The sequence below is a fragment of the Schistocerca piceifrons genome, chromosome 4 (assembly GCF_021461385.2).
Source record: "Schistocerca piceifrons isolate TAMUIC-IGC-003096 chromosome 4, iqSchPice1.1, whole genome shotgun sequence".
NCBI lineage: Eukaryota > Metazoa > Arthropoda > Insecta > Orthoptera > Acrididae > Schistocerca > Schistocerca piceifrons.
In genome coordinates, this window is record NC_060141.1 from 21,169,269 (window position 1) to 21,184,060 (window position 14,792).

Genomic DNA, 14,792 nt, shown 5'->3' on the forward strand with positions numbered 1-14,792 from the left:
TACGCAAGGAAAAACGAGGTCACCCATTAATTTTGTCACCTCAGTGTAATTCTAATAGTTGAAGTTTCGAGATCTGATTGATCTTGGGACATTTTTAACTCAACTGTCGCTACTTTCACATCTGTTAACGCTTTGTTCGTGTGAAAAATGTCACATTGTGCTGTGGCTCGGATACTGAAGCACTGTCTGAAACAGGTCTGGTAATGCAGTTCACAGATTGGGAGAACGTAGGAGCAGCGTATTACGATGAAGCGCGCGCCAAACTGCCAGAGATGTGTGCGACGGCTGGGGGGAAGGGAGAATAGGATTACACGGCACGCCACGTCCGTCGGATGTCGGTGTAGTGTCTCCGCAGTGTCAGTTCGTTCGATGGGCAGACATTCATCTGGATGGTACAGTAACCTCTAATGTCCTTCAGGTTTGTCTTGTTCGAGGTGGGCGCTGGGCTCGTGTAGACTCTAGTCTACGTATTTATGTGTACTTTTGTGTCGTAATCACGCATCACGACGACGACCCCTCTGCCGCAGGAACGAGCACGTCTCGATCACGCAGAACGCACGACGCTCGGGACGGTGCTTAGCAGTCGCTGGAGATCAAAGACTTCAGTCGGCCGGTTTCGTGTGCACGGAGTGGGAAAAGCTGCTGATTTCAGTAGCGTCCACAAAAGACAGATTATGATGACCGGGCTGGGAGCGAGTACTGCGGAAACAGCGAAGCCGATCGGACATGCGCTCGCTGCTCCTACTGGTGTCGATAGAAAACGGGTAACTTTCGGTGGAAACTCTGACGTGTGAAAAGGCATCGGGCATCCAAACATCGTATCGGAGATCGCACCAGAGTATTCAATCTTCAATGTTTAGTATGTACAAGGCACTATGAAAGCTGCGTCATAAGCTCATATCACCGGTCACCACTTGAACACCTAGATCTGATATTTTCCCACTTTTGAGATTGAGATAGACGACTGTTCATAGCAAAGGGCCATAATGCTGTTATTGTTGTTTCAGTAGCGTTAACTTCTTGCTCTAGGATCTAAATTCTTCGGATATTTTTTCCCTGTCGAACGTATCTTAAATGCCATAGAACACGACATCATAGCTCACTAACCATTTCCTCGCAATTACAGGACATTTGTTCGAACAGTTGATGCCATGTACTTTTGACAAGGTACCGAGGGCTTGCAGAGCCTATGTCACGAAAATGCAGCTGGTTGGAGTGGTAAAGTTCTGGGACAGGTTGTGAAATGCGTGGTGGAGATGATAATTCATTACGTTAACGCTATTACAAATAAAGCTGGCGAAGTATTTGTAGCAGCTTGGAAGCGAGTCACAGTTTCTGCTGCTGAAACTGTAGATTCAGTTGAGCAGTTAGAAATAAATTTTTAGCGTTTCTTCCTAAGTCATCAAGCACTTTAGTGCATGTTTTGGCTACGCAAACAACAGAGCAGTGCGCTGTCCAGGCCTTTGCGTACCACTGCAGTTTTATTTTCTCTGTTCCTATTTCGTGTGTGTACTGCGATTTATGTAATTTCTCTCAGTTATACGTTATTATCCTTGCTTGATAAGTCTATATCTGCTAGTACTACTTTTTATTTAACCTATGGGGGTATCTTCGCGTCTTTCAGGGCGTATTCCTGTAATTCCCAGATTGAAACTCATTTTTCAGAACAGTGCTCTCTAATTGTTCGTCGTTTTCTTTGACTTTTTCTTTGTGTTCACCAGTTTCAAGTTAATAAGATTCCTGAAACACAAACAATTCACATTAATTAACGAAAAGTGTTTTTTTCTTCTTTTCACATATCGTTAGAACTATAGCGACGAATCATAGTGTGACTAGTTTTTTCTTCTCTAGAAGATGCGTGTAATTATTCCAATTGTTTCACCTTATATTGCACGGGATAACCCATAGATGTTCTGACTGTAGTTATTTAGTAGTAAAGTCTTACTGAGCGTTACAGAAGTTATTTTCTCCTGGCATAGCATTTTCTTGCGTTTATCGTCAGATCGTAGTCGCTATACTAAAAATTTGATTTTTATTTTTGAGATTAGATAGCTCAATTTTCTGAATGAACCTTGTATGCATTATGAATAATAAGTGTCATCTATACATTGATGAGATATGCTAGGCTCAACTCTTTTAGAATGATAAACAAATTTGCATTTGCTACAGAATACGTCCTATTTCTTTACCTTGTCGAATATTGCAGCTTTCACGTTATTTTACATCCATCTTTTACACTGTTAATAAAGTCACGAACTTATTCTGTTGTAAAGAGATTTGAGATGGCATTGAGCGCTAATTTTGTAACAGAGGCGATCTCTAGCGTGCGATGTACACACGAAGCATTCCGCAGTTAGTGCAGTTTGTCTACATTTGTAGGAATGTAGTGAACATTGCGTAAATGAAAGTTCAGTGTGTAATCTGTAAAGCAATATGAGCACAAATGCTTGTGATAAGCAGACATTTATATATTTATTCATTTCTTACTGTTTTACTTTACGTTTACGTTCTAAAATTTGAAGCATTAAGTGTGCTATATAGTTATAATTTACAACAACCGGAATAGGTCTTCTAGCTTTACGCGCATACTGCTATTAGTAATATCAAAAATCCTACCTTGCGGAATTTGAGCTACTGCTGCAACCCGTTTTTTGTTTCTGCCATTGATACGTCACTGTTGCACTTGCAGTTGTCAAGGGTGTGTACTCGTTTCATGTTTCTTTGATATTTCTTCATCGAATTCTACACAGAGAGTAATAGCTGCAAAACATACGCAGAGCAGCAAAGCCTAGAAGTTATTAGGTTCTGCTCTCTTGTCGTACGTACTCAGCCTCTACACGGAAAGATGCTGGCAACAACCAATAGTGTAATGCAAGAATTGCATTATTTGAGGCATATAATAATAAAAGTTTGTGAGCAAAAACAAAAACAAAAAAATAAAAGTAAAAAATACAAAGATCGTTCTAATGTGCAGAGATTAACATCTCATTCTTTTTTTGTAGTTTCAACTTGACTTGAGTCGTCAGTACTCTGTTGTTTCTAAAATGAGTTTTTATCACTCTCTCCCTCTCTTTCAAGCAACCGCAGATGTCACTGCCTCTTTGAGAATAGAGTTACTGTGTCAGTGTCATTCTTAAAAAGATCGCGATGCTATTTAGTAGCATGTAAGAGATTTGAAATTGGCATACGATACTCCAAAGCGCTTTTCTGGAGGGTAGTGTCTACTATTATCTCTTCAGCCATCATCTCTAAACAACATATCTCGCCATCGCAAGAAAAGTGACACAAGTCGAGAAACGGCATCTTCAGTTTTTGTCACTGAAAAATACGTGTGAAGTGCCCCAAAGTGCACGAAATATATAATAGAATTTACTGCCAACAATACTTGAAATATAAAGGAAGCTTATGGTACCTGAATATAATTTTTATAGAGTTAATTCTTTGAGTCGAGTTTTGTCAAGCATTGGATTTTTGAGTTGTGTCACCGTTCTTGCCGAGGTGCGAATATGTTGTCAATTCTACAGGCATCCATCCACGCTGGTATTCTTAAAGCCTTATTTTCTAGATGTTTTCTTCGAGGGATCGCAATTTTATTTTTCAGTAGAGTAACAGCCACCTGGACGTTTCTGCGAATATCGTACCTTCGATAACTTGGCCTTAAGGTGTACGAAAACGAAATTTAGGATATAAGGAATGCGGGGAAGTGTGACGACGCTTTGTGACGTTGAAGCGGGCCGGGAGACGGTTCGAGTGAAGCGTAAACAGTTTAAGCGCTCGGCGGCACGTTCCCCTTAATCGGCAGCGATTTTTTGGGCGGCGGCGGCGGCGGCGGAGGCAGCAGTAATCTGACGCCGGGCAAGAGGACTGGGCGGGCCGCGTCACGTGCCCCGCCGCCGCCGCCGCCGCCGCCGCCGCCGCACGCGGAAGCTCGCACGCAGCGAAACAGCCGGCTGCCGCACCGCGCCGCACGTGTCCGGATAAAGGGCGACGTAGGATTAAAATGCGGAGCGGAGGCGTACTTAGGGTAAGATGCACTAATGGCATTGCTGTCCTCACTCAAAGTGAGCAACAATCACAAGGCCGGGGTGTGACGTGTAGACGACCTCCAAGATGGTGCACCCCGGGCAGCCCATCAAGAAAAGAAGGGCGAAAAGTCTGCACAAAAACGACCGTACTGGATCAACGATCTCTGACGGTCCCCACCGGCAGCAGCGAAAACAAAACAAAAATGAAATTTTTAAACGCCAACTGACAAGGCACTTTGGGCCCAAATAAAATATCTTGCAAATCAATGTAGAGGGAATCTCCAAAGACAAATGCGAATACCTAAGCAGACTGGCAAATGGTAATACCATCGACATAATAGCTCTTCAAGAAACTCCCCAACCACCGGAAGCTTCTTAAGCAAGAATTAATATTACAGGATATAAGCTGATAGCACACACACCATCTACTGGCCATGGGTCAGCCGTATACATCAGGAACGATCTCAGTCATTACACAATAATTAAAGAAGAGCAGCAACATGACGTTGAAGCAATAGCCATCGACATTAACGGTGTAGCTATCATGACTACTTATCAACAACCCAAAGCAACTCTGTACTTCCCACCTTCCCTCACCCTTGTATATATATATAGGGGACTTTAACAGACGTCACACTAATTGGGGCTACACCAACACTGATGAAAACGGTGAAAAAATAGCCAGTGACCTGAAAACTTCCCGATTAGTAAGATGGAACACAAACACCAACCCATACTTGTGTATGGTTAGCAAGGACGCAGTTAACATCCCTCTACACCATGCAAAGAAAGTATTAAAGAACTTTCCAAACAGTCACCACAAGCCTACGCTAGTGACGGTGGCCACAGAGTTCCTCCTAGTAAACTCCATCAGGAAGGCACGATCGAACTTTAACAAAGCAAACTGGCCGCAGTAGACCAAAGAAATCGATACAACATTCGATGCACCAAACCTAAAGAAGAAAACTACAAACGATATATCGGGATGATTATCAGTGCTGCTAAGAGAAACATGCCCCGAGGCTATCGTAAGGAATATATACCTCGCTGGGACGAAGTCACTGAAAAGCTATACCAAGAGGACAGCGAGAGCGGTGATAACGAAAAGGGAAAACAAATAATAGAATCATTAAACCAAAAACGCAAACAAGGATGGAAAACATTAAATTCAGAGCTGAACTTTACCCACTGCAGCAGAAAGGCAAGGTCAATGCTAAGGAAATTGGGCTCTGCTTCTTCTAAAACCAGTAGTGAACCAAGCTTACGAGCCTCACAGATAGCACAGCACATTAAACAACGAGCTGAACATGTTCCTCTGGACCGAACAGCTGCAGCTGAAGTAAAGAAAGAGTTCGATGAAATGGCCAAAAATCTGCAACCTCACCCCTATTACTCGAACACCTTCACAGACTTAGAAATAAAAGAAGCCGTTAGGAGCCTCAAAAATGGCAAAGCCGCTGGCACGCACGGGATGCTTTCAGAATTTAACAAACACTAGGGATGAACGGCACAACTTGACTAAGAGACTTCTACAAAAACATTCTCAACACCGGGAAGATCCCACAACAGTTTAAAATAGCTCAGACTATAGCAATATTCAAACCAGATAAACTACCCAAAGATCCAGCAAGCTATCGCCCAATATTGTTACTGATAGTAAGTTACAAATTGCTGGAACGACTCATATATAAACGTATCTGTAAGGTTACAGATGAAGTGATACCACCATTCCAGGCAGGCTTCCGCAATAACCGTAGCTGCTCCGAGAAGGTGCTGGCTTTGAAACCATACATAGAAGTTAGCTTTCAAAGAGGACCGAAAACATCAGTGGTATTCGTAGACTTAACAGGTGCCTACGATGCTGTTTGGCTGGATGAACTCATGCTGAAGCTGGAAAAAGCGATCCCATGCCTTCGGCTCATGGCTCTTCTGAAGAACATGCTGACCAAAGGCAACTTTAAAGTGACAAGTGGAATCGACGTCAGTAAGTCTTTTAAGATCAAAATGGACTACTTCAAGGCTCAGTCCTAGCGCCACTACTATTCAGTCTCTACAACAGCGATATGCCTACCACAATGAGCAAACAAATTCGGCTACGCTGACGCCCTGGCGATAGCAGTGCAAAGCTCTCAAACAAGAGGCAAAGACTTTAAGGGATGACCTTGTAGTTCTTAACAAATACTACAGAAGATGGCGTCGGCACCCAAACCATTCTAAGACAGAAGTCTACGCTTTTGACCTCAACAATTAAGTCGCCAATGAAAGGCTGACCGTGTTATTTGACCAACAGAGGGTGAAACACAACCTCCATCCTAAATATTTGGGCATAACACTGAACAGGACCCTAACATACAAAGAACACCTTAAAAATGTTGGTCAGAAGGTCAAAACACGGAATAATATTATTAGGAAGTTGGCAGGAAGTTCCTGGGGTGCAGATGCATCAACTCTACGAACAGCAGCAACATCAACAATGTACATCATTGCTGCTGTCTGGCAGAGAAGTCACCATACCAACGTGGTAGATGTGCAGCTCCACGATACCATGCGTATTATCATTGGGACATTAAAATCCACCCCAATACCATGGCTCTCCGTCATCGCCAACATATCGCCGCCAAAACTAACACGACAAGAAACATCTATTAAAGAACGGAAAAAAATAACACAAATAGACGAAGCAAAATACCTACCTATTCAAGACGTCATTAGAAATTTACTAAATCACTGATTAATGTCACGAAACCCGATACGGAATAACAGCTAGGTACGAGGAGAGGATAGCTTCAACTTTACAGACGCTTGGAAAAAGGAAATGGAGAACTGTCAGTAATTATCACTTTATAACTGACCCGTCAAAAACACTAAAAGGGTTCGACTTTGCTAGGAAAGACTGGGTTAAGCTCAACCGTATCCGAAGTGGCCACACTAGATGCAAGAGCACGCTCTATAAATGGGGATTCGTAGATAACCCAAGCTATGGTTATGGAGCACCTGAGCAAACTCCGGACCACATTAAAAAGTGTGCCCTGCTAGGAAATTCAGTGGATCAGAAGGGGACTTCATAGAAGCCACACCTGGACCCTAGACCTGGCAATCGATGTGTAAGCAGTAGCTCCTAGTCTCGCATAACACGTTATATTTGTGTATATCATATCACATTGACCACTTGCATGTACAAGAAACACTTCATTCACTAGTTCATATATATTCCGTTGCAATGTAATGACGGTTTTTGTAAATGTGCTACTGGCGTTTCATACGATAAATAAATGAAATCACAAGGCCTGCTGAATAAAGTGGAAAGTAATCGGGACTAGACAAATTGAGACTTAACATCATAACTGGGTAGCACAAAGTTGACGAAGTGAAGGAATTCTAGTACCTAGGAAGCAAAACAATAAATCACGAATGAAGCAAGGAGGAAATAAGAGGAGGCTAGTACAGGTAAACGAAAAGAAGTCGACCGGTGTCAGATACCGGCCTTAGTCTGAGAAATTTCTGAGACTGAGTTTGGAGCAAAGTTTTGCGTGCAAGTGATGGCATGTAATGCTGTAACTTTGGCTGGTCGGTTTGAGAGAGGGGACCAAATAGTGAAGTCATTGGTCCCATCGGATTAGGGAAGGATGGTAAGGAAGTCGGCTCTGCCCTTTTAAAGGAACCATCCCCGCATGCGCCTGAAGCGACACAGAGACGTCACGGAAAAGCTATATCAGGATGGCTGGACGCCGAAAGCTAGTCCAGTGTCCTAACCACTGCGCCACCTCGCTCGATGCCACAACCTTGCGTTGTGTATGTTTTGATATAAAAACATAGTCTCCTACAAACAAATTGAGAAATTTTCGTTTTGCATCCTTAGAAGTATTCAGTAACAGTGAAAGGATAAGTTTCAGTCTGGCAGTGGTCGAGTAGTTCCATCAGCAGGAAATCTAACATATCTAACGTGGCGGCCACCGGTTGAACTCGCCCTACATCATCCAGAAAGCCGCCGCCGCCCTCCTTCGAGGGCAGCCCCGTGCCGTCGACGTCTCCGTCACGTTGTCAGCAGAGGGTCAGCCCCGCACCCCCCCCCCCCCCAACCCCCTTGCTCGGGGGCACACGCGCGCGCAGCGGCTTCCTGCTCCCGATACATGCATCTGACCTGTCGACGTTGCACCGTGCCGCGCATTTGCAAAAGAAATTATCGGGCGCTCTGGTTTAGCGACACGGTTTTGCATTACATGTTTGCCGCGGGACCGTTAGCGTCCGAGGGCAGGGGTCGCTGCCTGGCGGGAGCTCACGTGCTTCCGTGACGTCAGTGCTGCGGCCGAGGCAGCGTCATACGAAACGCCTGATGATCAACGGCCTTATGCTGAATTTAACTGTGTAAGTCGAAAATAACTACAGCAAGAGCTAGTTAGAGTACATTACTATTTCCTGACGTTCTAAATTTCACTAGAGCGATTCTAGGTGTCTTCGATGCCCTTAATTTTTAATCAGCAATCTAGCGAATGTCTTGTGAGAACGGAACTTAAAAAATGGCATTCACAGGAACTAACAAGTAAACCTACCCAAGGGATACACTTCGATTTTGATCAACTTTGAATATGTTGTAGTGTAGAGCAAAATAAGAGCCTATACGGCCGTTAATAGGGTGAAGCAACCCCTCGAGAAAAACAACTGAGTAAAATATTTCGGAATGAATCCCGATGAAATGGTAGCGGATATAAAAAGCAAAGCCACTTGAAATGAAAGTGCTATTCCTTTTAATGTACGTTACAACGTTGCACACAGATTTGCTGGAAAAGGTTTTTTTTTTTTTTTTTTTTAGAAATCCCCGGTCCTTGATGCGCAAACTAAAAGTGCATTCAGCATTTTTGAACTTCCTCATTACTGTACAGACTGACAATAATGTTACAACACTAATGTATTGGTTTTTTTGCCCTTAAAGAGCGCAGTTGGACCAATTCCTTTTGCTGCCTTCTTTGCTGCCCAAACTTACCTCATTCACTTGCTGTGTTTCTATTTCCGGTCTTCTGTCCATGCTTGTTGTCGGCTTCGTGTCTTCTGCTTCATCTTGATTGCCTTTTTGGTTGCCCATATTTCTTTCATCTTCCGGCTGTGATCTTGCTTGCGTTCTTCGGTCCATTTTACGCCTGTTCGTTTGTCACAGTGTATCTCATGTAGTTTACTTTTCTTAATAATGTTTCTGAATTTTATTCTGTCGCTTATTGTGTCTGCTGTTATTTTGAGTTGGTTCAGGTCGTTTTTTACCTCTGCCACCCATTTGTTGTTTTTACTAGTTACCCAGACAAAGATCTGTTTGGTCAGTCTGTGTGATGGCATTCTGTATAGGTGTCCATAGAATTGTAGTCTGCGTTTTCTAATCTTTTCTGTGATTGTCTCCGTATGTTTGTATAATTCCTCTGTAGGTTTCTTGATCCATATTCCATTGCTGCTAGTTGTGCCAGATAATTTCCTAAGTATTTTCCGTTCTACTTTCTCTAGTTGTCTGATACGTGTATGCCCTCGGATTAGTGTGGTCTCTGCTGCATATAGTGCCTCGGGGAGCACCACCGTGTCGTAGTGGCGTAATTTGGCTTTTTGTGAGATAGACTTCTTGTTGTAATGATTCCACACTACTTTGTATGCCTTGTCCAGTTTAATTTGTCTTTCTTCGTTTGAGTCTCTGTCATGTCCGTTCATCTGTAGTGTTTCACCGAGGTATTTGAAGTTTGCCGTTTTGTAAATCGTGCCGCACTTTGTGTTCAGAGATGAGAGTTTCTTTGTGCTCATAAACTGTGTCTTTTCATAAGAGATCTGTAGTCCAGTTTTGGAAGCGATTTCATGTAGTTTTTCAATAGCATCTTTCGTTTCCTTTATACCTTTCGCGACAATCGCCAAATCGTCTGCAAAAGCCAGGCATTTAATCTGTAGGCTTCCTAAGGTTATCCCCTGGGCTATGTTTGAAAAGGAGAGGTGAGAGGCCATCGCCTTGTCGGACACCTGTGCGAATTTCCAAGGGCTCTGATAGTTCTCCACAGAACTTTAGTTTGGAGGTCGTGTTGGTCAAGGTTTGCTCTATGATAGTCCGTATTTTGTTGTCTACTTTGTATTCTGCTAGAATTTTGAAGAGAGTTTTCCGGTCGATAGAGTCGTACGCCTTTTTGAAGTCGACTAAGGTAATGATCAGGCTCTGTTTGTGTTGTAAAATCATTTTCAGGTTCCAAATTTGTTCCGCAAAAGACCGCCCTTTACGGAAGCCTGCTTGGTATTCTCCAATCAAGTGGTCGGTCTGACATTCTAGTCCGTTTAGTAAAGCTCTAGAGGGGATGTTTAAGTGACCGGTAGTAGGGATATTCCTCTGTAGTTGTTCGGGTCAGTCTTGTCACCTTTTTTGTGTAGTGGGTGTATGAGGGCAGTTTTCCAGCCGTCAGGAATTTTCATGGTCTTCCAGATGTCTTCCAAGATCCGGTGGATGTCTTTGGTGAGTTCTGGATTTCCGCGATGATGCCGTCTTCTCCTGGTGCTCTACGATTCTTGTGTGACTTGATTATTTCTTTAACTGCTTCTAGAGTTGGAGGTTCACTATCCGGATTCTACGTGCCTGTTTCTGTCAGCATTTCTTCCATAGGGGGGTCCATGTTGAGGAGTTTGTCAAAGTACTTTCTTTGCCAGAATGTCACAATTGTTTTTGGTATCGTTCCATCCGGTCTTCTGATGCACAAGTTGGGTGGTTGATATCCAGTCATATTTTCTCTGAACGTTCTGTAGAAGTTTCTTGTATTGTTCTTCGTGAAGTCCGATTCGATCTCCATCAGTCGCCGTTTCTCAAACTGTTGTTTTTCACTGCGAATGATTTTGCTTGATTGTTTCTGTGTTTTCAGGAAGTTCAATCAATTCCCTTGGAATTTATGGCTACTAAATTTTTCCATGGACTGATTCGTTGGTCAATAGCTTGGTTACATGTGTGGTTCCACCAACGGTGTTTCCTTGTGCATGGTGCTTGTGCTAGTTTCGTGGCCTCTCGGATTATTCCTGAAAGTTGTGTCCAGTCTGTCGTTTCCTCCATTTTAATTTTGTCTAATATTTGTGTCTGGTTAAAGTAAGGTATTCTGGATTTGGTCTAACAATTTTGTTCTTCTGGAGCTTTTTCTTGGGCAAAAGACGAATCCTGATCTGTAGTAGGTGGTGGTCTGAGTCTAAGTAGCCTTTACGTGTGTCTATGTTCAAAATTTCTTTTTGTGAGTCATTTTAGACTATTACGTGGTCGATTTGTAGTTCTTGCTTTCCTCTGGGGAATTTCCGTGTGGTAAGTTAAAAATTAAATTGGACCTTATCAAAACTACACCTACCAAAAATAAAGACTAGTTTTCTGTGTGTAAATGTATTTGCAAAAGTTAATAAATATTTTGTACGAGAATATACATCTGTCTTATTTGCTAAGCTACCGAAAATCCTAAGACATTTCCTATACACAACGATCTATGTGCCTGTATTTCGGCTGTGGAAGTGAGCGGTTGAATGACCTTGAAAAGTAGTTGAAACTAGGTAGTTGAAAGCGTAGCGAACCTATATGAAAGGGGTGCCAGCGCCTCATGCTGGCTGCCGGCGCATCTCGACTTCTGGTAGCGTGTGCGGTCCAGTGGACAGGGGGGGTGGCGGGCGGTGCCTATGCGAGACTGTTGCATTATTTTGCGAGCATGTCTGTAGGCTGCGCTGTGCGTTATTTGGACAGTTTACGAGTACTGAGCGTGTCTACACATTAGTGTACAGTTTGCATGTCTGTACTGAAATTATTTGGGTAATTTAGGAGTTGTTTGCGTGCATGCCGAGCGTTATTTAGGAGTAGTTTACAGGTCTGTGGGCTGTGTGGTGTGACCCCAAACATGTCAAGGTGTGTGTCTTGTATCAGTGTGATAACCATACTATCTTTCAAAATCCATCCCTATATAAATTGTTCCAAAATAAATAAAGTACACTCCTTCCTTACTCTCTCCGGCAGCCCAGCGCAGTCTGAGTCATTTTCGCGACATTTTTGCCCTCGAGACCACCATCTTGCATTACATTACAGTAGGGATCACTCTCCGGTGGCAGTACTGTGTACTAGGTCAGTTGGACTCTTGATCTCATAGTGGAGACACTGTCTGCAAAATAAAGACTTACGTCCGGCACAGGCAGAGTCCTTTTCCCACCATTTCCTGCATCCCAGACCATCATCTTGGAGTACGTCACGGAATGGATGAGATCACTCTGTGCTGGTGGTACTGTGTACCAGACCTGGACCTCATGGCGAACACACTGTTTCCCGCAGTCTCGGATAACAGTACTTGCATCATCAGCTGACGTCGTGGTGGCCAATATTGGATTACATCACGGATGGGAGTGCCCTCTGGCGGTGGTACTGTGTACTAGGCCAGTTGTTTCCAGACCCCTTGGTCACCACACTGGATGGTGGTAGTGCCTCTAATTGTTTAAATAAAATAGTGCATGCAAAATAATAAAGAGTTATATCAAGCACAGGTCGAGTCCTCTCCCCACCAATCCCTAGGAAGAAATGGTGGTCGGGTGACTTAGGTTAGCAGAGGTAGCCCAACTGCCCTTTCTTTCCCGCTATTTTCTTAGGTTAGTAGAGATAACCCAAGTGACCTTTCTTTACTGCCAAAAATAAAACTTGGCGCCAGTTCCTAGGATGAGGTGGCGGTCAGATGACTTAGGTTAGTGGAGGCAGCCCAAGTGACCTATCTTCCCGCCATTTTCTTAGGTGAGTATAGATAACCGGAGTCTGATGCATTATCCTGTTGGAATTTGAACTTCCTGCCATTTTTCTGGGGGAGGGGAGGGGGGGTTAGGTTAGTGGAGGTAGTCCAATTGACCTATCTTCCCACCAAAATTCAAACATTCCGCCAATATCCGCCATCTTGGATGACGTCAGAGCCGCTATCTTGGATAACAGTGCTTTGGTGCAGAAACCCCCTTGCCACAATACTTGTATGTGTGCGTGTGTGTGTGTGTGTGTGCAATATACATTTAGAATATATTTATCTGGGAAAGACATATTCAAGATGGCATTGCAATGGAATATAGCGAGCTCACTTATGGTGATCTCGAGATATTTCTAGCTATTTCTGACAAATGCGTCTTTGGAATACCACCTCATCATATATGACTGAATTTGGTTTTTAAGATTCTGTACGTTTTGCTATTAGTCAAATACCAAAATAAAAAATAAAATAGTGAGGGGAGGGCATTTCGAAACAAATGGCATTTTAGACAAATCTGGATGCCACTGTTGTAACATACATCAGAAACGACAGAATTTTATTTGAATTTTATTTATTTCTCCCACCGTTTCGAAGGTATTCATTCAGTACTATTAAACTCATTTTTTTTTCAGAATAGTATTTCACCATCTTAACGGCCGCATGGGCACGTATAAGAAGCATGTGTCTCTTATTTTGCTCTAGACCACAACATATTCAAAGCCGATCAGAATCGAAGCGTATCCATTGGGTAGGTTTACATGTAAACTAGTAAGAAGGGTTAATCTAGGCGTGTTTTCTCGTGCACAAATTTCATTTATTTCTTTCATAGCTCATTAATTTTCCGTCTGGCTTCACAGCGATGTCTAACTCGCTGGTCTCGTCTGTGTGTTTTCACACCCTCTGACTCGTGTACAGAGTTTAATTCGTAACACGTTTACGGTTTTTTATCGACAGATCCTGTCCCATCAGCCACAGACATTGACGAAGCGGGTGCCTAGAGATCAGCCGAATTCTGCAATCCTTTAAATATTTAGGATGTGAATAAACTTTCCTACAGATAAACTCAATAGCCTACAAACAATATGTAAGTTCATTCGGTGTCAACTGCCACATCATCAAGCAAGGACTGCGAGTAATAAGGACTGCAAGAGTCAGCAGAAGCCCGTGAAAAGTCGGAAGTTTAGTGTCAGACATTGATGGGTGCTCTCACAGTGTAAATCCTAATTGCGATAAGTGACGAAAATGAATTAAAGTCGGCAATGTAAAGCTGAGCTAAAATTCGGACTCAGTGCAATTACTTCAAATCTACTTCACACAAAAATTACAAGTTCTGCTGAACAAACGGCGGAAATAAGAGTCCTGACCACTGCAGAGAATCTCTAAATCCTCAGTGAAGACATGCGAATTTTTTCGGCCTCATGACTCACGGCGTGAAAAATTTCTGTCACCGAGAAACGCGTAGCTGGATCGCTGCTCAGACAAGCATGGGTCTAGTGTCTTCATCTCCAACACGAACGGTGCACGCGAGCAACACGGACACCGCACTCTTACGGTCACGGAAAAACCATGCACTTCATGACCTGATGCCTTCAACAGCCCCATTTGCAACTTTATTATATAAATGTTACTAACAGTCTGAATGTGTCATCAGACAAGCACTAAAAATCTAAACAAAACTGATGTATTACACTTTATTCTATGTGCAGTAGTTTGCCCAAACGTTAATTGTACACAACTGAAAGTTTTAGCAGCAGTACTGAAAATAGTTTATGGTCTCTGTGCCCTCAGTTATTACAGAACAAACAAATGTGGCACAACTTTCTTATAGTAATTTTTCTGCTCTTTTCTCTGCCACAATCAGAGCTGACGTAGTTTTTGAATTATGGGTAAAAGTATGCGATTTAAGAAACAGTTAATTTAAAAAGGAAATTAAAAATATAAATCTTACGAACTAAATGTTAAGTGTGGTATGTAATCACATCTGCGTCTGCCAACGCATACTGCCTTGCTAATTTACAGGTGT

At 42.9% G+C, this 14,792-nt stretch overlaps 1 protein-coding gene across 1 annotated transcript in view; it reads left to right on the top strand.

The window, feature by feature from the left end:
* The first annotated feature begins 726 nt into the window (after positions 1–726).
* LOC124795559 (cytochrome P450 307a1-like) overlaps positions 727–14,792 on the top strand; it is an 82,229-nt gene continuing 68,163 nt past the window's right edge. Inside the window, exons 1-2 of the mRNA XM_047259631.1 lie at positions 727–764; positions 3,803–3,969. Of these exons, the coding sequence (XP_047115587.1) occupies positions 727–764; positions 3,803–3,969 (205 nt within the window). The remainder of the gene's footprint in view (positions 765–3,802; positions 3,970–14,792) is intronic.